Source organism: Saccostrea echinata, unplaced genomic scaffold, assembly GCF_033153115.1.
Source record: "Saccostrea echinata isolate AGI-Se365-2 ecotype Australia unplaced genomic scaffold, CSIRO_AGI_Sech_v1 ptg000036l, whole genome shotgun sequence".
Lineage (NCBI taxonomy): Eukaryota > Metazoa > Mollusca > Bivalvia > Ostreida > Ostreidae > Saccostrea > Saccostrea echinata.
The window spans coordinates 1,317,959-1,341,338 of NW_026889785.1; the positions used below are offsets into that span (position 1 = coordinate 1,317,959).

The 23,380-nt window shown below is 34.9% G+C and overlaps 2 protein-coding genes across 2 annotated transcripts; one reads left to right on the top strand and one right to left on the bottom strand.

Moving 5' to 3' along the window:
* Window positions 1-234: 234 nt before the first annotated feature.
* LOC133199827 (uncharacterized) lies at window positions 235-17,294 on the top strand. The gene is made up of 5 exons (XM_061335653.1): window positions 235-1,195; window positions 1,572-2,040; window positions 12,883-13,057; window positions 13,675-13,765; window positions 16,231-17,294. The coding sequence occupies exons 1-5, from the start codon at window positions 850-852 to the stop codon at window positions 16,437-16,439; spliced, it is 1,290 nt and encodes a 429-aa protein (XP_061191637.1). The 5' UTR covers window positions 235-849; the 3' UTR covers window positions 16,440-17,294.
* A 2,024-nt stretch (window positions 17,295-19,318) lies between these two features.
* On the bottom strand, window positions 19,319-22,528 carry LOC133199828 (mucin-2-like). Its single transcript, XM_061335655.1, has one exon. The coding sequence runs from the start codon at window positions 22,526-22,528 to the stop codon at window positions 19,319-19,321; it is 3,210 nt and encodes a 1,069-aa protein (XP_061191639.1).
* Between the last annotated feature and the right edge of the window lie 852 nt (window positions 22,529-23,380).

The window sequence follows — 23,380 nt, forward strand, 5'->3', positions numbered from 1 at the left end:
AATAATTTGAATGCAGGAACGGAATTGTTTCTGGAAGAGTCTTTGGACATTAGTACCACATGAAGATAAAAAGTGGCTCCGTGATTGCACTGGCTATAAGGAATTTGCATTAGAACTTATTGAGATGGGTGAAGAAGACAGCCATGATCTGCAAGGTCTAAAAAGATCAATTGTTGAGGTTGTATCGCAAGGCATGGATACAAAGATAGAAGTTCCCTCAGCGTGGGCTCTTGAGTATTTTTTGAAGAAAACGGAAAAGCAAATCTTGTCAGTTAGCGATATCAACAAAGTGAATGAGGAACTTCCAAATGGATACCAATTGAAAAGTCAAGAAGAAATTCTCGATTTTCTATCATTTTTCCATGGGCATGGAATGCTACTCTTTTTTAATGATCAGGAACTGAGAACGCATGTTATTCTTGACATACAGTGGTTTTCGAATGCATTCAGTAAACTAATTGCGGACGAGGACCACATCAGCAGAGACTGCCAACGAATATACATTGAAGAATGGAATAGTTTCAATGCCACAGGAAATCTGAAGAATTCACTGATAGATGCCTTGTGGGAAGATGAATTATATGTTCAACATAAGACAGAACTTATGTCATATATGGAGAGACTACGAATGTTAGTCAGCATCCAGAAAACCGAAGACGAAATCTCTTGGTATGTCCCCTGCATGAACAATAAGCCTTTCACACGTCATGTCTTAGACAGGGAATGGGAGTACTCATCTGTTTTGTGTTTTCGATTTAAATCCTTTGCCTTGTTCATATATTACAGACTTATTGCGTATTGCATGAGTTTCCTAAGGTGGAAAGTGCAGATGGATAATGACAATAGTCCATGTCTGTATCACACAGCAGCAATTTTGAAACCAGAAATCACACAGTTCTTGTTGGTATTTTTGAGAACGACATCCAGGTTCAAGTGTTGAGAATCAAAAACCTTCAACCCAAAGATTCCTGCCTCATTGGGAAAACTGTTGAAAATGCCTTAACAGAATTGACAAACTCATTTGAAAAACAATCCTTCCAAAAGGGTTATAAATGTCTCAACATTTTCTGTAGTAAATTGGATACAACATTCATTCCAGAAAACGAACTCTCCGGGATTCAGTGCAATTGCCCAGTTGGAAAGGAAAAACATGAAATAAACGTACGGTGGACTTTAGCATTCTGGAGAGAGGTAAGTTTTGGTACATACAGTGAGGATCTTTTTTGTCTTTCTTTGTGGTATGCTCGAATTGAGGTGATATGTCATGACCAAGATTTAGGATTATATCTGAAATGTAGATTGTCTTTGGAGCTACAAATCTTAAAATATACATTGAAACTGTTACGACATTGCTGTAGACAAATCCGTCTCTTTATTATTGATAAATCTAAAATATTTTACTATATAAAAACAAAACTTTTTAATTGCCATTTTTTGTACAATCGTACTTTTAAGAGGTATTTTTCTTTACCTGAAAATTCAGCAATATCTGTAGAATAAAGGAATTTTCTTTTAATTATGAATTGCTATTTTGTTTCAGAAGGGTGAGAATGTTTGTTTTGCTACAGCAGTGTCCTCTACAGGAGTTTTTGGCGACCGTACTAGATTTGCTAAATTGGGGATGGCGATAATCGATGTATTAACACAGACACTTCGAGACATTTTAGAAAAAGAGATCCCCTCTACACATATTTATGGAAAAGTGAACTCAACAAAACTACCAAAAGGCGTTAAAGGTCCAAATCCTGAACAAAAGAAACTTTTGGATGACGCAAAAAAGTATGGGTATCAGAAGTTTGACATTATTCTTTTGTATATGCTTATAAGAAACTACTGCTCGAAAATCGATAAGCCCACAAATGATTGGGGTTTTAAAACCTTACCAGCAGCAGGGGAGATAACTGTTGGTGATGATGTGGAGAGGATCCGACTGATTCGAAACGAAGTGTACGGTCACGTGAGTTCAGCCTCTGCCTCACAAGACGAATTTGATGAAAACTGGTCAATCATCTCCGATATCTGCAGACGACTTAAAAAATTGTACAGGAAAAAGTTACTTGAAAGAACTTGATGACATTAAGGAATTTTCCTTGGGAGAAGATAAACAAGAGTCAATTATAAAACAAATTCAAGTCGTGTGTGAGCATGATAAAGAAATCCTCGAGAAAATGGAGACCATGAAAACTGGAATACTTTCTATACAGACAGATACGACGTTAATGAAAGCAGAATTGCAAGAAATAAAGTCAGCTATGACCTGTGGGAAAAAAGGTATTCATATTTTTCTCATATATCTGTGAAAATCTGCTTGTAGAAACACATAAAAGTTACTGAAAAAAAGAATATTTTAGAAAAAAAAATGTAACAAGGAAGACCGACGCTCTATAAGAGAGTTACCTCTCAAGTAAAACAATATTTATATTACTCACAGTTTATCTGACCAGAGTTTAATAATTATGACCTTTAAGCAGTCAACTCATACAAACCCAATGTATCATGGAATTATGGACATCTATTTACTTTATATTTTTCAAATTGCATACAGAATTGTATTGTCGATTTGGACAATATAACTTTTTATGGCTTATCAAAGATTTACCGGGTAGGTTGTCAATCCCCCTCCCCCAAAATAAAAAGGATGCTTCGTATAATCATCCTTGTAATAAAGATACATATTGTTGGACAATATAATGAAAATGCATTTTAGAGATTTAAACATTTACCTGGATTAAGAAAACCCTTCTAAAATTAAGAATGTCATAAAATTTAATGCTACGAATAAGAGAAGGATGGAATAATCGTTGCTTCCTTATTTTTTCTCAGATGAAGAAGACTCCTGGTGGCCCAGATGGTGTAGAATCCCGTAAATATAAATTTATTGTTTACTTTCAAATGCAAATGACAGAAAAAAGATATAAGACTGTATTGAGAAAAACATGTTTAAAAATGTCATTAAATATACTTTTTAGAGCATACTTATATTTTACTTTGAATGTCAAATGTTTCTAAATACTAGCTTATCACCATACTATAATTCAGAAATATTTACTAAACTGTCATGTTATGTGCATATTTGTTAAGTTCACTTACCTGTATACTAAATTTCCCATACTATGGATTTTTACGTTCGCCCAATCATGGCAATCACAGCTGGTCGGCAGAGGAATGCTCGCATTCGGAATATTTCAGTGCATACTCGTATACGTAATGCAAACTCGGCGTTCAATAATGCACCAAAATATTGAATGCTAAAATTATGTACATTTTAAGTAGGTTTTATTTTATATGAGGTTATTTTTTATCGTAATAAAGTCTTTACGAGACCTTTTTTGAGGAGAACAATTAGTCTCCTAGTGTTTGATTTGGATTTTACCATAATTAAGTCAGTAGAATTTTAAGTGTCTTTCATTCATTATCATTTGTTTGATGAATTATAAAAATTATATTTTATTTTACATTTCATTAAATAAACATTTTAATCTATTATGTAGTCAATTTAAGAAATAGTCTTTACCCGTTTTGAATTAACAAGGATTACTATATGTAATTATTTTTTACAATACCTAATTAAATATACTTATGGGATAAAGGATGGCGTTTACTTTGATGACAAAAAATTTCCACGGATAGGAGTGAAAAACCAATAATTGTAAATTATAGACCCTTGCCTGTAGCGTTATTGTTCACTTTAAAATCACTAGGGTAATGGCGTACTTTTCATGCTAGCAGTCCCTGAGTATTTCTTTGAAAATACCTCGAATTTTTTTTTTTTTACACCGTGACCAATATTTTCTTTATGAACAAGATATAACAAATAACAAAACCCTTTTGATAATTAAATAAATGCTTATTATAAGTAAACAATTAAAGTTTGAACCATGGCTTTCTTCATTATTTCATTTCGAATTTCCTCTATCAACTTTCTAATTTCGACCCATTTTAATCTGATATTTCCAAAATCTGATGAAAAGAACTCCAAACCATTTATAGCCTTAGTTGCCCTTTGTTGTCCTTATAATAATGTTTTAGAAATTATATGTGGTCAAAAATCAAATTTTTAAGATATGTTGTCTGCAATGGATTTTGATCATATTTTTGTAAATTCCACGACATTTAATTATTTGAAATATTACATGAACTTTATTATACAAATAATATCTTCAAAATGGCATTGAAACACAATCAATCTTACTTTTTTGAATAATATTGTTTGAAAGAAGAAAAAAAGTTTCCGAATTTCCTCTGTATCACCAATTTTTTTTTCATATTTTATTAAATTAATAAAATACTACTTTTCAAAGCGATATTCAGTCCATTTAAAAGATTTGTTACATGTAATAACACATTGTACTTGACAGCATTCCATTCTTGCCAGTTAAAACCATAAGTAAACGTAATCGTGACATTAATTTCATTCACACAGAATTTAACTTGACTGTTCATTTTTTCTGCGCCAACTTCATTCATAATCTTCGCACAATCAGTAATTATGAGGATGTTAACTTAAAATTTGTTTTAAAGGAGTCTTAACCCTTTAACTACCAGAGATTTTGCATTTTTTCTGCAAAAGTGCCCACAAATTTCAAATTGAAATTTTAACATTTTCTAGTCACTTTTACATAGAGCAACCTACACATTTTCTGAAAGATAAAATCTTAAAGTATTTAATTATGCAGAGTAAAATGACGTCATGGTTGCCATGGCAACGAATGAGACCCATAATTGCCAAAATATGTGTTTTTCCCCCTTTTTCATCCCAGAAATCTAACACATTTACATATAATGTTTCCATATCAGAGGATTTAGTGATACTATTAAAACAACGCATGCAGTCAATTAGTTTTTAGTTACACTAGTCAATTTTATTTGATAGAAAGAGTTTATACAATTACGCAATGTCCGTTATCCGTATAAGACTTTGGCTTTACAGCTGCCTGATTGTCGTAATTATAAGCAATTTTCAAATCGCTTTCCCTCCTACAATTTTTGCCTGACTTCAATAAAATTTGGTACACCTGTAGAGTATACTAATTACATAATTTTTTATTTTAGTATTTTTATTTCAATGAACAGTGTTGCCATGGTTACAAAAATAGCAATTTTGAGAATGGGACTTCCTAACAAAACGCGGGTACTATACTATTTTCAGCAATTTTCAAATCGCTTTCCCTCCTACAATTTTTGCCTGACTTCAAGAAAATTTGGTACACATGTAAAGTACACTAAGATACACAATTCTTTATTTAAGTAATTTTATTTTAATGAACAGTGTTGCCATGGTTACAAAAAATAGCAATTTTGAGAAGGGAACTTTCTAAAAAAAACAACAACATGGGTTTACTCTATTCAACGCCATGGTACACATTAAAATTACAAATATCAACGTTACAAAAATTGACATCTATAAAAGTTGGGAGAGGAGGAGGGATATTGCTGAACATTGTCTCTAATTCGTTTGTTAAATGTTGTTTTGATGTCCTCGGAATCATTCGAGAAAATATCTCGCCTTAAATACCCGGGTTTTTTTTCTTTTTTGGAAAACCCATGTGTTTTAGAAGAAACAATGCCCAGTCGTTTTTGACATGAAATGGGCCCCCATTTACTTTCAGTATTGTTTTATCATTGAATAAAATTACTTGCCTGGTTCCAGCGACATGCATCTGAGAATTCACAACACCCTGATATGTACTCGAACATACAATATCACTAGTTCATCATTAAGTTTCAAAAGACGGCCATGGGGAGAGTATGGCAAAACACTACGCACACTAATTCTCGATTCCAGCCTACATTTTATACCGGTCCCCCTTTATTAAATAAAAATGACAATTTTGCCAATTTTTTAATTGCAAACAAGCGTTCAGTAGTGATTGAATTATATTATTGTCATATTATAATTTTTTAATTTAAGTAAATACAAAAAATTACAATATGACAGCTTGCAATATGGTAAATTTTGGCTTTCTTGAGCCGAAGGCTCAAGTGAGCTTTTCTGAGTGTCCGGTGTCCGTCTGTCGTCTGAAAACTTTTCACATTTTCGACTTCTCAAGAACCACTGGGCCAATTTCAACCTAACTTGCCACAGAGCATCTTTGGGTGAAGGGGATTTAAGTTTGTTTACAGGAAGTGCCATGCCCTCTTTCAAGGGAAGATAATTAAGAATTCGTGAAAATTTGGTGGCATCATTTAAAAATCTTCTTCTCAAGGACCACTGGGCAAGAAAAGATGAAAATTATGTGAAAGCTTCATTACATACAGTAGATTCAAGTTTGTTCAAATCATGACCCCAGGGAAAGGACGGGGCCACAGCAGTGAGTCAAAGTTTTACATAGGAATATATAGGGGTACTGGTTAAGGGGCATTCGAGTAAAACGCATTGAAGACACCAAATAATGGAATGATCTGACAACCCTTGGAATGGACTAGCTAAACCAAAGGGTATATAAAGCAAAGCTTTGGGAAAGTAAGGCATTCAGAAGCTAGCAGAAGAAGTTGGATGATGAATCAGCAATAAAGAATTTAAGGTATTCCATCCCTAATAGCAACAGATTCAATGAAATTGAATACACAACAGAATTTTAGTAAGGGTCTTGTCATTCTATTTCTAATGATTTAATGCATCTTTCCACCACAGTATATATTAATATTCTAATCATTTGAATAATTATCTATTTTTAAAAAAAATTGCTTGTCCCCAAAGATTACAATGCAATCTTTGTTAATTATTTACTGCTTACTTAATTATATTTCTGAAACTTTCTCTTGAGAAATCCTTTTCTACTGTGAAATGCTTTACATAGGAAATATCTTTAAAAAAATCTCAAGAACAACTAAGCCATTAGTAGTCATATTTATACAGAAGCAACCTTAGGTATTGTAGACTCAAGTTTGTTCAAATCATGGGGGCACAACAGAGGGTCAACTAAGTTTTGCATAAGAAAAAAATATAGGAATCATCTTGAAAAAAAAATTTTCTGCTCAAGAACAGCAAAGCCATGATTAGTTATATTATTATAGAAGATTCCTCAGGTAGTGTAGATTCAAATTTGTTCAAATTTAGGGTGGGGAGTGTGGGGCCACAATAAGAGATAACAGTTTTATATATAAAAAAAAAACCCATAGGATTGATCGATTATATGTTGTTTTACGTCCCGCTCAAGAATTTTTCACTCATATAGAGACTTTACCATATACCGGTGAAGGGCTTCAGATTTAGACCTTTACTCGGCACTCAGACCATTGAGCAGTGAGGGATCTTTATCGTGCTTACGCCTGCCGTGACATGGGCCTGGGATATTAAGGTCTCATCTGTGGGACCCGCAACTTTCACTTCAAAGTGCCGAGTGCTTGGCGAAGGAACAGTTGCTACCTATTTTTGTCGACTTATGTCAGTTGGGGCCGGGGCTCCAACCCCTTACCTTCCGATCACGGAGCGAGAGCTATACAGAATGAGCTACCGTGACGGTGGAAAACATGAGGAAAAAAAATCTAAAATTCTTTTGTTTAAGAACAGGAAAGCCATAATTAGTAATATTGATATGGAAACATCCTGAGGTAGTTTAAATTAAAGTCCCCCCCCCCCCCCTGTTCAATACTGAACTGATTTCTGCTTCTTCCTAGCCAATGAGCTCAGGTGAGCGATGTGGCCCGTGGGCCTCTTGTTGTATTTACTACCACCCGGTAAATTCAAAAATTACAATATGACATTATTAATACAGTGTCAAATTGTTAATAGCTCTCAATTACAACTCTTTTTTATATTGGGGCAAGAAGATGTATATCCATTGAAATCAGGCTTTAAAACATCACCTGTCCAGATTTTAAAATACTCATGGACATGGATAAATGACCTTTCATTTTTTCCATATATTTAACTCATGTAAATTTATCTGTAAACATCCCCCCCCCCCCCCCCGTGAAACAACAAGAGCTTTGTTAAAAAAATAATTCAAAATTGCTGTAAAAAGGAAAGGGGGTGTTTTAAAAATACTTTCCCGTTGATTTCTATAATGAGAACTTAGGCATAGTTTCCGAATACTTCTGATTGTACTTCCATTAACATTTCTCCACAGCTTTAAAAAATAGCAAAATGGCGGTTTTTATATTAAATAGCATATTTTGCTATATTTATATTTGCTATATTTATGTTCTGGCAAATATTTTTATACTTTCCCCATTTTATTTTTGTTGTAGCAGTAGATTCAATTTTTAAGCTTCCTCAATACACATATTTGTAATCCCGGCTTATTTGTAAAGTATTATAAAAATGAGGGAGAATTTGTTAGTTTATCCTCAGTTTTCCATTTTTATCCAGTTTGATGTAGACTTGTTCTTAACTCAGTGAAGACTGACACAATGAATTTAACACGAACAAAGAAACCCGAGTTTCCTGTGTGTTTATTCAGAAGTTATCTCTATATAGCAATCTGATTAAAATCAGCTGTTTGTTTGGCTACGTTTACGACGTGCTTCATAGTACTTATGATATAACTTTTCATTGTGACAGGTTTTTTTTTCATCTTTAATCATAAAAAAGGCTAAATGCGTTATCTATCCTGTCGCTTTAATAAAAATGCACTTTTCCTTTCAAAGTACACCAAGTACTAGAAAAAAGATTCATATATGTATATATATATATATATATATATATATATATATATATATATATATATATATATATATATATATATATATATATATATATATATATATATATATATATATATTTCATTTTTGAGAATAAATCTGAAGATTAGGAAAATGATAAGGATAATATTAAATTATTTGATTAATTATTCCTACTACTGTAGGACTGACACAAAATTCGACAGGGATTTCTGATCAAATGATTGCACGCAATCGGGGCGTTGGGCCAAAGACTATTACTAGATGTATATAATATATCTCCGAAAGCTTTGGAAAATTCCTTTCATTACATGTTTATGGCTCAAAACGTTTTGTACACTTCTTTACAAATAATTTATTTTTTAAAATAAATCTGTTCCATATACCAAAAGAACCAGTGTGTTTTACACTAAGCTTATGAACGATTTCATTGTGCATGTAAAACGTCAAATGACGTCATAGTGCATTTTTATATTGCATTTGTGTTTTACTCCTAAAAGATTAAATATTCAACAACAAATATCTCTGTAATGAATGTACGTACCTTATAATGTCCATAATAAAAATTATACTAAAAATTCCCAGCTTTCAGGATATGGCATTCATTTTTTTATTTTATTGTGTTTGTAATTAAGATAAAGCCAACAGAAGATAGCATAAAATCAGTCATTTATGCATAGTTTTATCAGCTTCCTGCAATGATATGCAATATTCAATTCAAGTTTATGATATCTTCTCAACATCGCACAGAAAATCTTTAAGTAGAAAAAATGTTTAGTTTCTTCTCTAGTTTCAGAAAATATCAATTGTTTTGTTGTAACCCGAATATTTAAAAAACGCGAACAGTTAAATATCTGAGATGCTGAAAATGCGTCCAAATGCGTCTCTGGGGGTTAAAGGGTTAAAGAAAAAGTTACATCTTGTTCACAAGGATCTAAAATTTAAAAATCTTGCTAGGTGTAATTTTGCCTCGGGTCGAAAAATGACCCGGGGGTCATTCCTGGTTATCTGGATAGGCTCGGCGATATAAATCTTGTATAGCTTGCCCAACATTTCGGAAAGATTCAACAGTTTGGCCTCTGTCAAATAACTTTCTTTCATAACTTTGTGTCCAAATCTACAGTCCATAGATTCTTTAATTTGAGTCCAATCGTTCCAATTGTCCGTAAACAAAAGTTTCTGCTTGTCCGCGTAAGACTGTTAAGAATACTCTTCTTTTTCTTTCTGTGTCCCAGAGATTTAATTCACTAATATTTTCAAAGTAGCGAAGAAATTCAATCCTTAGGTTTGATCCATCACCGCTTAATGTTCTGTGACAGAGATCGGGCTCGGGATGTCTTGATACATTACGTCAGCCGGACTTTATCGTAGTGTGATACGATAGCGCCAAGGGTAGTCCGGGAATATACGGGTATATATATGAGCGTTCTGTAGAAAGCTGGCAGTTGCCAGTTGGAGCTCAGTATAGACGGTCGTTGGAGGCATAATAGTGAGGTACGGCGGAGGTTAATAAGGCTTGTAATTAATACAGTATACGGTGTCTAGTATACTGGGTGGTAGTATTTGAACGTTAATTAAGTTGTTATTACTTTTCCTCGAATTTTATTAAGATCTCTCTGTGTATAGGACAGAGACCTCGGAGATCCTTACCTGTCCTGGTACAGATACATGCAGGGCACAGACCTGTCCGGGTACAGGACCAATCCGGGATTTGAGACCCGTACCTGTCCTGGTACTGATACATGCAGGACACAGACCTGTCCGTGTGCGAGACCCATACCATTATTGTTTAAAGAAAGTTGTATGCTTTTATGTTAAGGATAGGAAATCCTATTATTATATCTGTATATATTGACTCGTTTATTTTCACATGCTTCGTCTAACCTATCATTTCTAATCATTTGTTTAATTAATCGTCATGATTAAGGATATATACTCAAATTCACGGACCCAAACACGTTACAGTTCGTTTAACAGGAATTTGTTGAGCCTTGTCACCATTATAATGCACCATTGAATCTTTCTACGTAGAATTTTCATAGTGTAGAGGTGGCACATTTTCACGGTTAGGGGATGAAAATTGTTGTACTTGTCTCGAGCGTTACATTTTTTTTGTCCTTTACATTCATTGTTAGGAGTAATAAGCAAACAATGAGGAGAGCTCCATATATGAGAATTTCCTTTGTTAACCACGATTATAACCATGTTTCCAGAGAAGTGTCGATACAATGCAAATACGGCAGCATCACAAAAATAAACACAAAAATCCGGGAAATAAATTTGTACATAAAAGATTGCTCATTTTTAGTATTTTGTTTCCTTCGCCCGTTATGCAAATTATCCCACGTTTTCAACTATTATTGATACCCTGGCATACCCAACAAACTAGACAGTGATTCCATAATTCTCACTTTGTATATCCAATCCTTAATTTGTAGCAATTACCCCACATGTCTATTCTATGCTGACCGATATATTCATTTATGTAATTATTGCATTGACTTCTGATCTTAGGGATCCAAATATAACTCCTAATTATTGTCATGAGCGGATCCATAGTATAAATACCGCGCTGAAACTTTGTTAGGCATGATTTTGATTTTTGCAATTGGACTGTTAACTGCGTTGGGTACATTATTACATGTATGATTTTTGCAATTATTTGATTTATTGGATTATCTTGCCGTTAATTTAGTGATTGTTCATATATATTTCTGATATGTGTAAATAAACTGTAGAAAAAACCAACTTGAGTCTCATTTCAAGATATGAGGAAGAATTTTACGCTTCCAAAATATAGACTTTTAACACTGAGGACGGAATAGGAATACGAGCGCTCGGTCGGCGTTACAAAGGTACAAAATACATTTGTGGTATTGGTCACATTTTGCTTTCCAGTGATTTTCAATGGGGTTTCTTTTCAATATAAGCTTTTGCCTATGCACGTTAACACATTTTACAGAAAGACGTCTCCTCGATTCAGTACATTCAGTTCTTTGATTATATATGTCAGGCACAGCATTTAAAAGAGTTATCTCTCTTGGTTTATTGACTTCGTGCTGTTAGATCTATATTAACGGTAAAGCTATTTCTAGAGAAAATACCGTAATAAGTTATAGATAGTGACATACCTACAGAGCACAATCCAACTCGTCATGTCGCCTCTTATTTGACAATCACTTTCAAGTATCAAAGCTCTGTCACTCCAATTTTCATTTAGTTCCTTTTGTTTGAACGTTAAACAAAGATATAACAGCACCACCCTACATTATTTTATTGAAATTTCTTTTTAGAATAACCTTTAATTTTTGAAAATATCAAGAGTTTTTTTCTTACATTAAGAACAATTAGGCCCTACACATATTAGAAATTTAAGTCGTTAAGATTGCTTGTCAGGATTATTAATCAAATCTCAGATTTCTCAAAAGTATAAGCAGTGATCCACGCCTCTTTTGAAAAGAGATCCGCTCCTCTTTACCTTACTCTGTTGATAAAGATGATTTAATTCAAATTTTAAAGCACTTCATCCTTTTTTTATTTCTTGAAATTTGTCGAATGTATTTACATTCATACATCATAATATTATTCATTTTTTAAAACTGGAAATTGTTGCGAAGATTTTGAAACATCCATGAAAGACATTATTTTAAATATATATATATATATATTTAAACATTGAGATAAAATCTGCCCCTTTTGACTTTAAGCAATGGAGAGATCCGCTCCTTCTATTTCCAACATATAAGAGAAATTTAATTCGCTCCTTTATTGAGAATCCGATCCTCACTTTCCATTGAAATATAGAATCCGCTCCCTTTATCCATGATATAGATTCCTTGTGTTTACAACTAGATGTTTGATTTAATTTCTCCTCCAGCTTATCTTACTCTGTCGATAGATATGATTAAATTTCATTTTTTTTAAACATTTCATTCTATTTCTTTTTGTCAAAAATCACCGAATTTAAATCCTGTAATATTATTCATTTTCAAACTAAAAATTTCGAAATATGTATGAAAGACTTTTTTCCAAAAAATATTTAAACAGTGTGATATCATCCGCCCCTTTTGTCTGTAAGCTATGGGGGATCCGCTCCTTCCTTTTCAGTACCAGAGTACCAGAGAGATCCGCTCCTTTATTGACAACCCGCTCCTCATTTATCCATGATATAGATTCCTAGTGTTTACAGAATCTCCCTGGCTTGTTGTCCGTTCACATGTTGATTCTATTACCTGTAATAAGAAAACTCTAATGAAGCGAACACGGCGATCACGTTAGGAGCCACAGAGGGCGCTCTCAGGAGACACAATTACCCCGGTCTCATCTGACAGCGTGGGAGCTCCGGTACCTAGATTTACCCCGCTCTGAGTGTGGACCCCGCCCCTGTACGCCTTTCTTTAGTACGGAGTCGTGGGTGGCATTGATCGACCAGGTAAATCTAGGTAAATCCAAGTAACTTCATAGAAGCTAGGGCCCCGGGCCTGCTGCTGATGAAATCTTACTGGAAAGGATTTAGTCATAGGCGGAGGTAAGTCCCGGGGGTCGGGCAATGTTTTTTAAGCTTAGCGGTCAATAAGATGCACCAGATCACCGCACTAATTGATCTCATTTATTATTCAGCATCTTTCATCGCGTGAAATAATTGACTACAGCCGAGGTATAATTATTACTGCATGTTGGAAATATTACAGAGAACGCTATACAAACTTTTGACCATTACTCCGTTACCAAGACAATATGCATTTCATGGGAATTAATTAAAAACGAGACGTATATAAACCTAAAGGTAAAAATGACATAAAACTTGTCTACATAAATAACATATTAAAATCTGAAGTCGTCTAGCTGTAATTATGGAGTGTGCATTGCTGCGTCTACGTTCAGGTAAGCTATACTTAAGATCGGGATTCTGCCGTATTAAAAAAAACTTTACATTAATTACAGGTATTGATTAATCACGGGTTTTGTCTTATTTTTTTTCACCTGCAACGCCAATATCATTTCTTCATCCCCGTTTTGTAATTAAGATGTTCTTTTTTTCTGCTACAGAATAAATCAGGGATTTATCACAGTCTAGCGTCAGACATGGTAACCATGACAACTGTAATGCTGTTTTGCTGCTTAGGAACATTAACACAGGGTAGGTAAAAATCAGGCGCGGATCTTATTATTATTTTTTTTAAACTTTTTTCTACAAGTCTTTTTAAGTGATTAAAGACAAGAAAAACTTCAGACAGTAATAAAATAATATTTGACACATTGATTATCATTTGGGCATTTTTTTTCTTTCTCTCTTTTTTAACAGTAAATTTTCGTTGACATTTAGAAATCTAAAATAACCATTGAGGTATGTGAATTTTTTTCCCCAAAGTACCATGTGTTTATGAATTGATTTTCAACACGTTAGATAAAAAAAAAACAACCCGTATTTTCTTTTTATGGTATGTTTTTTAAAGACTCTTACAAATAAATTTCTATAAATTATTCTTATAAATTTTCATTGAAATTCATATCAAAGTATTATGTATATGTGTATTAGTTAAACTTTGCTTTGTATAGGATAACAGACTTTGATAAATTTCACAATGTTTTTATTTCTTTAATTTTTTTTCACTTACGACACGAGATGCACGTTTATATAATAAACGACAGCTGTGAATATTTAGTCGTTGATTATCTTAACTAAGTACGCTCTTTTTCCTTGCAGTGCAGTATCATTTATTGCTCCATAAATCAAAATGTGTGCATAAACCTATAAACCTACTTGTAAGCAATTCATAGGAATGTTATTAATTATAACGTAGCATGGTGTTATTTATATATTTAAAGCTTTAAGCACAGCGATACCAAAGAAAAAAATGAGGGGGGGGGGGGTTTAAAAGATATACTCAGGGTCGCTGTTTCTACATACGTGCATCAAAATGTCATATATTTTTATTTCGTATTTATTGCATGTCATGCCTTTTTTTTTTAAACAATAACACAAGTATCTGTTAAATGCTTATAGAACTTGGTGCGGTAATTAGGGAAGAGTTATCGCCCGTTCCTCACAGCAGCCGTTCTCAATTGTCATTTAAGACATTCACTGCGTCACCCTTGATCTTAAAATTTTAAAAACCTAGCAGACATTGTTATAAAGTGTCACCTGAGTATTTTTTTTTTAAATTTTGTCGCTATGTGTTGTGTCACGGAATTAAACTTCGCGGTGTGACACCGGCTCAATTTCCAACTGTTTCCGATTGTATTCTTAACCTGCAAATGCATACAAATCCAATGTAAAATGCACTGTTTATATGTACAAAACATTTCATCTCAGCGTCAAGACCACCTTTGATAAACCGAATTCTTCAATTGTCCCGAACTAAATAGGATAGCAAACGTAAATGGCGACTTTACACCCACTGAGCTGGATAAAATAGTGGTTTTTATATAAAGCAAACATAAAATTATTCGAAATAAAATGCCTGTGTCTTTAATTTTTTTTCAATAATGAATTTCAAGATACATCGGTACTAAAAATCGTGGTTCCGCTCCTGCTTTTTGATTTTTTTTAAAAGTGATAAATTTATTGTAATTATTGACTTACACACAAGTAATGTACTCTTAATTTCAACATATTTTTTGAATAATAAACTTCCTAAACGTTCAATATAAAGAGTGTGTATGTTTTCATTATTTCAAACTCATGCCGACCGTAATATATTGTATAGTTTTTGGCAATGAGTTGTTAGTATTCAGATTCGTTTGAAAATTCCTCAAAGATATTTTTTTTTTCTCGTTATGAATGCATATATGTTATCCGAGGACTCGAATGTCTACACGCGACACCGTCTTGATCTTTTCCAGTCCCTGTTGGTGTCGATAGCCTGTTGTTTTTAATCCTATTATACCTGAATGAATTTTTATAACAGTTGAGAGCGCCGTCCTCGTCTTTATGAGTTATTTTGCTGCCGTGTACACGTTTACTGTCTAGAAATGAGTCCGATGTCACTAAGCTGCAGTTTCCTAACTTCATTTGCCTTCTTTCTCACGATATCTGAGGTTTTAATTTTTGTATTTTTCAATATTACAACGTCTTTACTCTTTATTCCTCATGTATGGAATTTTTTTTTCTTACTTTGATTGGAATATTGGCCGCCAGTCATGGCCAATCTATAATAGGCGGTAACATTCTGGATAGTTTAAAACATCTATAAAGTCTCAGGTACAATGCTAGTCCGCTCAGATTTTAGAATTAGAAAAGTCGGTTCAGAACCCGTTATACATTTATAGGAAAGGATTTTCGGACTTTGCGAAAATTATATCGTATTGAATTGATCTTTTCCATTTCCAACACATGATATCTATCATTCTTGATACCCCAGGAGACAACAGAGAACTGATAAACAGAAAACACTGTTGCTTACTTAAACTGGAAAACGCAACCTAAGAAATTACATGTATTCACTAATTTCATCTTAGTCTGAATACTTTATGACAAATCAAAGGGGGGGATAACTCTAATTGTGTAAGAGTTCCTTGGAATATGAACTCTTCAATGTGTAGTGTATAGAGTTTGGATTTCAAGATACACATGGAGTATGTATCCACACTGCTTACTTTTAGGTTTAAAGGGAAGCAACTCTACAAAGTCAGACGAACCGCCACCGGAAGCAGACGACAAGATTATTCTGATTGTGATCGGGGTCAGCGGGGCTGTCATCATCGTCATTGTTGTCGTCGTCATCGTCGTCAAAAAACGGAGGAAAGCGAACAGTCAGGCCCGAAGACGTCCGAAAATCCGCTACAACAAAGCATCGGCTGGGACGTCCTAGTAAAAAACTGTGCATAGAGGTGTCCCGAATGGTCATGTAACTATAAAATCTCGATTCAAAACGTCCAAAACTTAACGATGTGTACGGATGTGTTGGTCATGTTACTATTAAGGCTCGACCAAAACCTCCACAACTTTACGATGTGTACAGATATGTTCCGAATATAACATTAGGATGAATTATTATTGAGTAAATGGCGTGTGGAAATCTATGTAAATATGTGTGTGTGCGTGTTTGTTCGGAGTGACGTTTTGATGTCACGATATCAAACACATATTTTAGGAATGAATGTTACGGAGTATATATAATTGATATTCATGTAAGTATTATTTCGTTTGATCAGTATGATCAATCAGTATCTAAAAGGAAATATATTCACCTCGCCCTCCGAACTCGGTAAATATTGTTTACCTCTGAGTGCTTATTGGTGTTAACCAAGTAAATTGAGTTGATGCTTTAAAGCATGAACACCACAGACAAATATTTCAGATTAAATTCTCCTCCAATAACACCACAGAAACTTGAATATTCGTCATTACAGTTAGCTGCATCTCAAACAATATGAATGCATTAAATGATGAAATGAAATCATCAGTTTACTAACTTGGATATTCCTTGTTGTCGGTGATTGTATTATGAAACATGTAAAACTGTAAGATATATGTTGACTATATCGAACGAGAAAGATTTCTTAACCGTATGTTAAACATGCACGACCTTTTATCACTATGCTGTTCATTTGTATTATAAGTTCGTTATATTTTACCTATTGTAGCCATTGCTATCTTATAAGCTTTATTTAGACTGATGTCTTTATAATTAATAAACTGTTCACCTAACTATTAAAATTCTTAAAATGAGATAACTTATTTTATTCTAAGAAAAAGGTGTTCTAATATACCGAAAAATATTTTGAAAATGAATAACATTTTTAAGGATATTTGGAAACCCTACTGGAAAGTTAAAGTTAGACAATGAACTCTGTTGTAACCATGGTAACGCTAACTTTAATAGATGTTATCGTATATGTATAACAACAATTCAAAACTTAACAATATTTTTATTACATTTTTTAATGCTTCTTCTCTTAATTAATAATCTAACACCCCCGTCCACTCCCTACCACCCCCACCCCCACACAGACAATATTTAGCTTGGAATGTCTAAATTTACACCCCACTTGGATCAGAAATCTCTTTTATCATAACCAATAACACCAATAACATGGAATCCTCTACGATCTTGTTACACAGTACATGAATTGTGTCACTAATTATCCTAATTAATCAGATACTCGGTTATGCTTTATTTTGTCATAAAACAGTATAATTGTGTAGTGACATCATCGCTTGTTCTGTGAGGATTCAATCTCTCTCTCACAATGAATTTTATTTTTAAAATCCTGGAAACCATAAACACTAACAACGATTCATTAAAAATATACTGGCCTTATTAATGCTACAAGACCTTAAAAAATTCTGTAAAAGTTATAAATATTTTTAAGCAGAAAAATATTATGAACATTTTATAAACCTTTTATTTAAACTTTATTCAAAAGCCAAAAGGTATTTGAGATAAATAACAACTATTTATATATTTACAACAAGGGAAGCGAGTGTTCGATCGGTGCAGATCAAGATAATTTCTTCTAATAAGAGAAAACGATCTACAGTTATACATAGGATTTAACAGTTTTGAATGAAGCCTAGGGACGGCTCGTCTTGTTTTCATTGGACAACAAAGCATGACAAAATACGTCAATAAAACCTGAACCCCGCCCCAAGGGTACAGGGATAATTGAATCTTGAAAAGAAAAGTATCTTGTCTCTTCGATCTGAGCCAAAAGTAAAAAAAATTATAGCATGAAACATGTATGTAGCGTTTCTTCAACCTATCTGTAACAGCGATAAGTTTATTTTTTCTATAGGTGACAAATTTATATACGATCTCTAGAATTTGGATGGTTGAACTGTTTTCACAGAGATTAATCGTATATAGACTTGCTTGTAGTGGCATTTGGATCTTAGAAGAAAGTAATGTGCATGTGTGCTTCAGACACGGGGAAGGTCAAGGTCCAAAAAATCTTTGCACCACTATATATATTTGAGAAGTGTGAAAAAATATCCTTAAAAATGAAGATCAAGGTTATATTGAAAGTCAAAGTCAGCAATTAAAAAAAAATGGACTGCTCTCACAAATATGTTTAGTTTGAGAAAAATATCTTGAACAGTTCATCTTTGGTGAAAATAAGGCCAAGGTCACAGGCAATGTCAAGGTCAGAAAAGTTTAACTGATACAATAAATACCTTAATGTATCTTTGTTTTAATCAATTTCTTTGAAACTAAATCCAAATCATGACGGAGCGACGTACAGAAGATTGGAAGGACAGAGGGACGGAGAACATAATGATGAACACTTATGCCCTGGTCATATACATTAAGAGAATGAAAATATCATATTAGGGAGTAAAATGTTCTCATGCAGTGAAAGGCAGTGATGAGACCCTGTGATTTACATTTACACACGTGGACACAGACTCAGTCTTTTAAGAAGATCCCACCAGTTAGAATCATCTGTCCCATTCACAGAAGATATTAAGATTGTTATTTGGGTTTTTTTTTTCATTACACAGCATTTGTTTTCTCTCCTTGTGAGTCAATATTGCAGCACAAAACGGTGGAAGTGAGTAACGCAGAAACCTCAGCAGCAGATCATTCTGAAGCGCTGCAAGGAGTGAACGTGATTTTTCAGATTAAGTACCCTGTTGTTTACAATTTTTTTCGGAAACTTCCACATGTACACGTATCAATATCATGCTGGGACTTTATTTTGCAAGTTCCAGGAACGTTATTTACGTATATTGTATAATTGCTGTAGATTATTTCTCTACCACTAACAACTTCATACTGGCAAGCCATCGCCTGAAAGTATCCATGATTTTATTCATCAGACCAATGTCTAAAATCACTGCGTTCTTTCCCTGTGGTAGTTTCACTTTTCCTGAGAGAACGTCCTGCTTTTTCACCTTCGGTGACTTAAATATTTCTTTTAAAATGTTTATACCAACATTGCGAAAGGTTTTCACTTCTTTCGTTTGTTTACGGACGTTTGTCGTTAAAGCGGACCCGTTAGCGTGTTTAAATACGTGAGGTGACTCTGATTGGGTTGTGATATCATTGTTACCTGTCGTGAATGGATCGGGAACCTCTAATTTACTCCTTAAATATGGTGAAGAAGTTGATTCCGATTCTGTCTGCTTTATGTTGCGCGGGAGACCTTTAATGCCCGGAGCTTTCTGTCGAACTGTACTTACGGTGGTACCAGAAGTTAGGAGTGGTACTTTAGAAACGGAATCCTTCACATGATAGGGGGTTGACAACATCACATCGGTGGCATTTATTTGTTTTAGTGTGGGTGGATACACAGTTTTTGTGTACGTCCCTGGGACTTTATTTGGATCAGCATTAATGATATCGGTAAGTGATCTTCTTTGTGTGAAATCTGGAGGGAAGAAGATCTGACTGATTTTGTAAACAGTAGTGGTCAATCCCCTGGGTATGGTCGGATAGTAGAGATTCGGGGTCACTGTCTTAGGCGCCCTAGTGGTCGTTTTTTGTGTTGTTGTTGGTGGTGCAGTCGTTGTTGTAACTTTAGTTGGGTTTGTTGTTTTTACTCTTATCGGTGTTGGGGCCGGTATTGGCGATCGTTCATTGGATGGATAAATAGAAGGTACAGGTGGAAACTTAACTGTTGTTTTCTTTTCTGCTCTGTTGATTTCCGGAGGAATTGTTCCTATCACATCTCGAGATGTTTGATCTCTCTTTGCTGGGCTTGGATTACTGGGTGTCTTTTTATTAAGGTTTTTGTAATAAATCGGCGAAGGTGGCGGGGGTGGGGGGAAGGACATCAGAGCAGACATGACCTTTCTGTCTTTTGATTGGTTTGTTGGACGAAGTCGGGTCATGTGAGCTGGAAATGGTCTTACAGTCTGGTGCACCGTCTTAGATGTTGTTGTTTCGATATTCTCAGCTTTTCTTGATATAGCACTATTACCCTTGAACACATTGACATTTTTTGCACTAAATTCTACTGGATTCATCTTCTCTTTAGCTGTCCTTTGTTTCTTCGTGTTTTCTGACAATGTGTTGTCCAGGTCTATGTTTACCTGAGCATCTCTTTGAGAATGAGTCAAGTCCTGGTTTCCCGCCATTTTGTTTTGAACATCCTGACTTTTTATCAAGTCTCGAGAACGCGTTACTTCCCCCTTTGGACGCGTTTCTTCCCCTTGAGGATTCGTTAATTTCTCTTGTTCTTGTGTAGGTATAAAATTACCGTCGACCAGCTGTACATTTTCTGTTGCTTTTATAGGTTTCCTTTTGCTTTTATCGCGTTCACGGTTTCCTTTTAGAAGAAAGTGTATTTTGGATTCGCCGTTTTTCAGCAATGTCCCCATATTTTCTATTAGACCATTCAAAACAAAATTATGGTGGACCACGTTCTTGACCTCCGTGTAAAGGTCAGTGGAATTTGTTTCATTGTTTGGAACATATGGCTCAAAAGTGGGCAAATTTTCATCCATGTAAATTTTCCCTCCGTCTTTTCCGACTTGGGTGTTATTGAACTGTGTTACTTTAAAATTAGAAGAGGAGTTACCTTCGACGTTGGTCTTTATTTTGTTCAGACTCGCACTAAGGGGGTGCGACGTCGGACCATGTTCTTTCATTTTGATCTTTGTGTAGGATTCCTCTTTAGGCGTTTTACGGTTCAACTTGAGGTTCATATTGGAGGAAAAATTTCCAAAGAACTTTCGTTGAGTGATATCAAGCTTTTCTTTTGCTTTACGTGGCGGATCAACGACATGTGTGGCTGATGTCGTCCGAGACCGGAAACTTATTTTTGGCTTCTTAATTTCCAGTTTGTTTGGAGGGTTCTTAGAAAAGCCTTCATATTTATCATTCCTCTCATCCGGGAAGAATATCAGGTATGGCACAACGTCTGGAATAACTTCCTCTGAAGGTCTCGGAACCTTTGCAGGTTTAGTTTTAGTTGATACAGCATCTTTAGTTTTTGCTTCTTTTTTAGAAGAAGTAACTATAGGTAAAGATTCAGTTGTAGGTTTTCGGTCATTTACAGATTTCGGCGTCGACTCAGATATTGAATGTACAGATCCTAATGTTGATCTGTTTTGCCCTTGCCCAGACTCCGCATTTTTTGCTGGACTAAGCGTTGTTATAACAGATCGAGGTTTTTGTTCTTCTACACGCCCAGCATTTTGTTTCCTGTTCACGTACGGACTTACAGTTGTGGTGGATATATGAAGTCCTTTATTTTGTACATTTTCTGTGGTATGAGGTCGTCTGTTCTGTGCCCTGATATACGGACTCACAGTTGTGGTAGATATACGAAGTCCCTTATTTTGTACATTTTCTGTGGTATGAGTTCGTTTTTTCTGTATCCTGGTAAACGGACTCTCAGTTGTGGTCGTTTTGTGGAGTCCCTTATTTTGTACACTGGCTGTCGTATGCGGTCGTCTATTGTGTACTTTGATATGTGGACTCTCCGTTGTGGTTGTTTTCCGCAGTCTTTTACTTCCTACACTGACTGTGGTATAAGGTCCTCTGTTGTGTACTCTTGTATAAGGACTAGACGCTGCGGCTGTTATTCGAGGTCGCTTCCTTGTCCCCAGAAATTTGTTGAACTTGGAAAAGAATGTAGGTCCTTTACCGTACGGAAAATTTATTGAGACTGGAGGTGGAGGAGGGGGCATGATTAACTTCCCTGTGTGTAGTTGTTTACCTTTATTGATTGACGGTCTTCTTGATCTTGTAGGTGAAGTTGTTGTGGTTGGTAATTTACTTGTTGTTGTTCGATTTGTTATAGCTATTGATTTCGTTGTGGTTGTTATAGCTGTTGTTTTTGTGGTTGGCAATTTGGTTGTTGTTCTTACTTTTGATGTGGTCGTTGATAATGTAGTTGATGTCGTTGTCGCCGATGTTGTGGTAGATTTGGATTCTGTTTGATCAACAGATGCAAAAGTTGTTAATGAAGATGTGTTAATAAAAGTTTGAATATCCCCAGTATTTTCCATTGGATCCGCCGACGTAGATTTTATTGGGTCTGCTGATATTGTTTCTGGCGCATTAATTGTTATGACAGACACACTCACGGCTTGTTCAGCACTCTGGAATGGATCTTCTAGGTTAAAGAAACTACTGACGTTGTTCGGTAGGTATTCTGTGTCCTTCGGAACATCCAGGATGTCCTCGATATCCTTGGTAACCTTAGACAGGAAAAACTGACCAAACAACGAAGATGATAATCCCTCTAGAGGAATTCCGGTCGGGTCGAATCCAGTTATATTTGTGGGGTCGTCAAAAATTGGGTTAAATTCTGACTGGGTTAGCTTTTGTGTTGTTGTTGATGATGTCGTTGATAAAGATAGCGGTTTGTCTGTGGTTGTTTGTGTTGTTTTCACTGTTGGTTTCAGGGTTGTTGTTGATGATATGTTTAAGGAGAGTGTTGTTATTTTGGGGGCCGATGCTGTACTCCTATCTATATCATCGCTTATTTTAGTCGTTTTCGCAGTAGAGGACTCTGTACGCGATATTTCCGGTTCCGGTTGAGGTGTCACTAACTCCCGCTGTACGTGGTAAACACTATTGAAGCTTTGGCTGATGTTTACGCTACACTGACACTTGTCTGCGGGGCAGTCGTACTCACAACATTCCCGCCAGCACCACGTGTCCATTTGGAATCCACGCTCCTCCCCCACACCCACACACCTGTAAGGTAGAATTATGTTTATAGAAAATTACCTCATAACGACAAGTGGAGCTTTTTCAAAAAGCTTGGCCGTCTTTAGCAATAACCTTAAACAGTAAACTGGCATACAGCTATCAGACCGTATTTATTCTTGAGCATTTCTTCATCAAGATTTTAC

Bases quoted from the DNA above. Each gene is read 5' to 3' on its own strand.
- LOC133199827 (XM_061335653.1), top strand. From the start codon at position 850: ATGTCTGTATCACACAGCAGCAATTTTGAAACCAGAAATCACACAGTT. The intron at 1,196-1,571 runs GTTTTGGTACAT...TTGCTACAGCAG, and splicing joins AGCATTCTGGAGAGAGGTAA to TGTCCTCTACAGGAGTTTTT. The intron at 2,041-12,882 runs GTACAGGAAAAA...ACTCTAATGAAG, and splicing joins TGCAGACGACTTAAAAAATT to CGAACACGGCGATCACGTTA.
- LOC133199828 (XM_061335655.1), bottom strand. From the start codon at position 22,528: ATGGAAAATACTGGGGATATTCAAACTTTTATTAACACATCTTCATTA.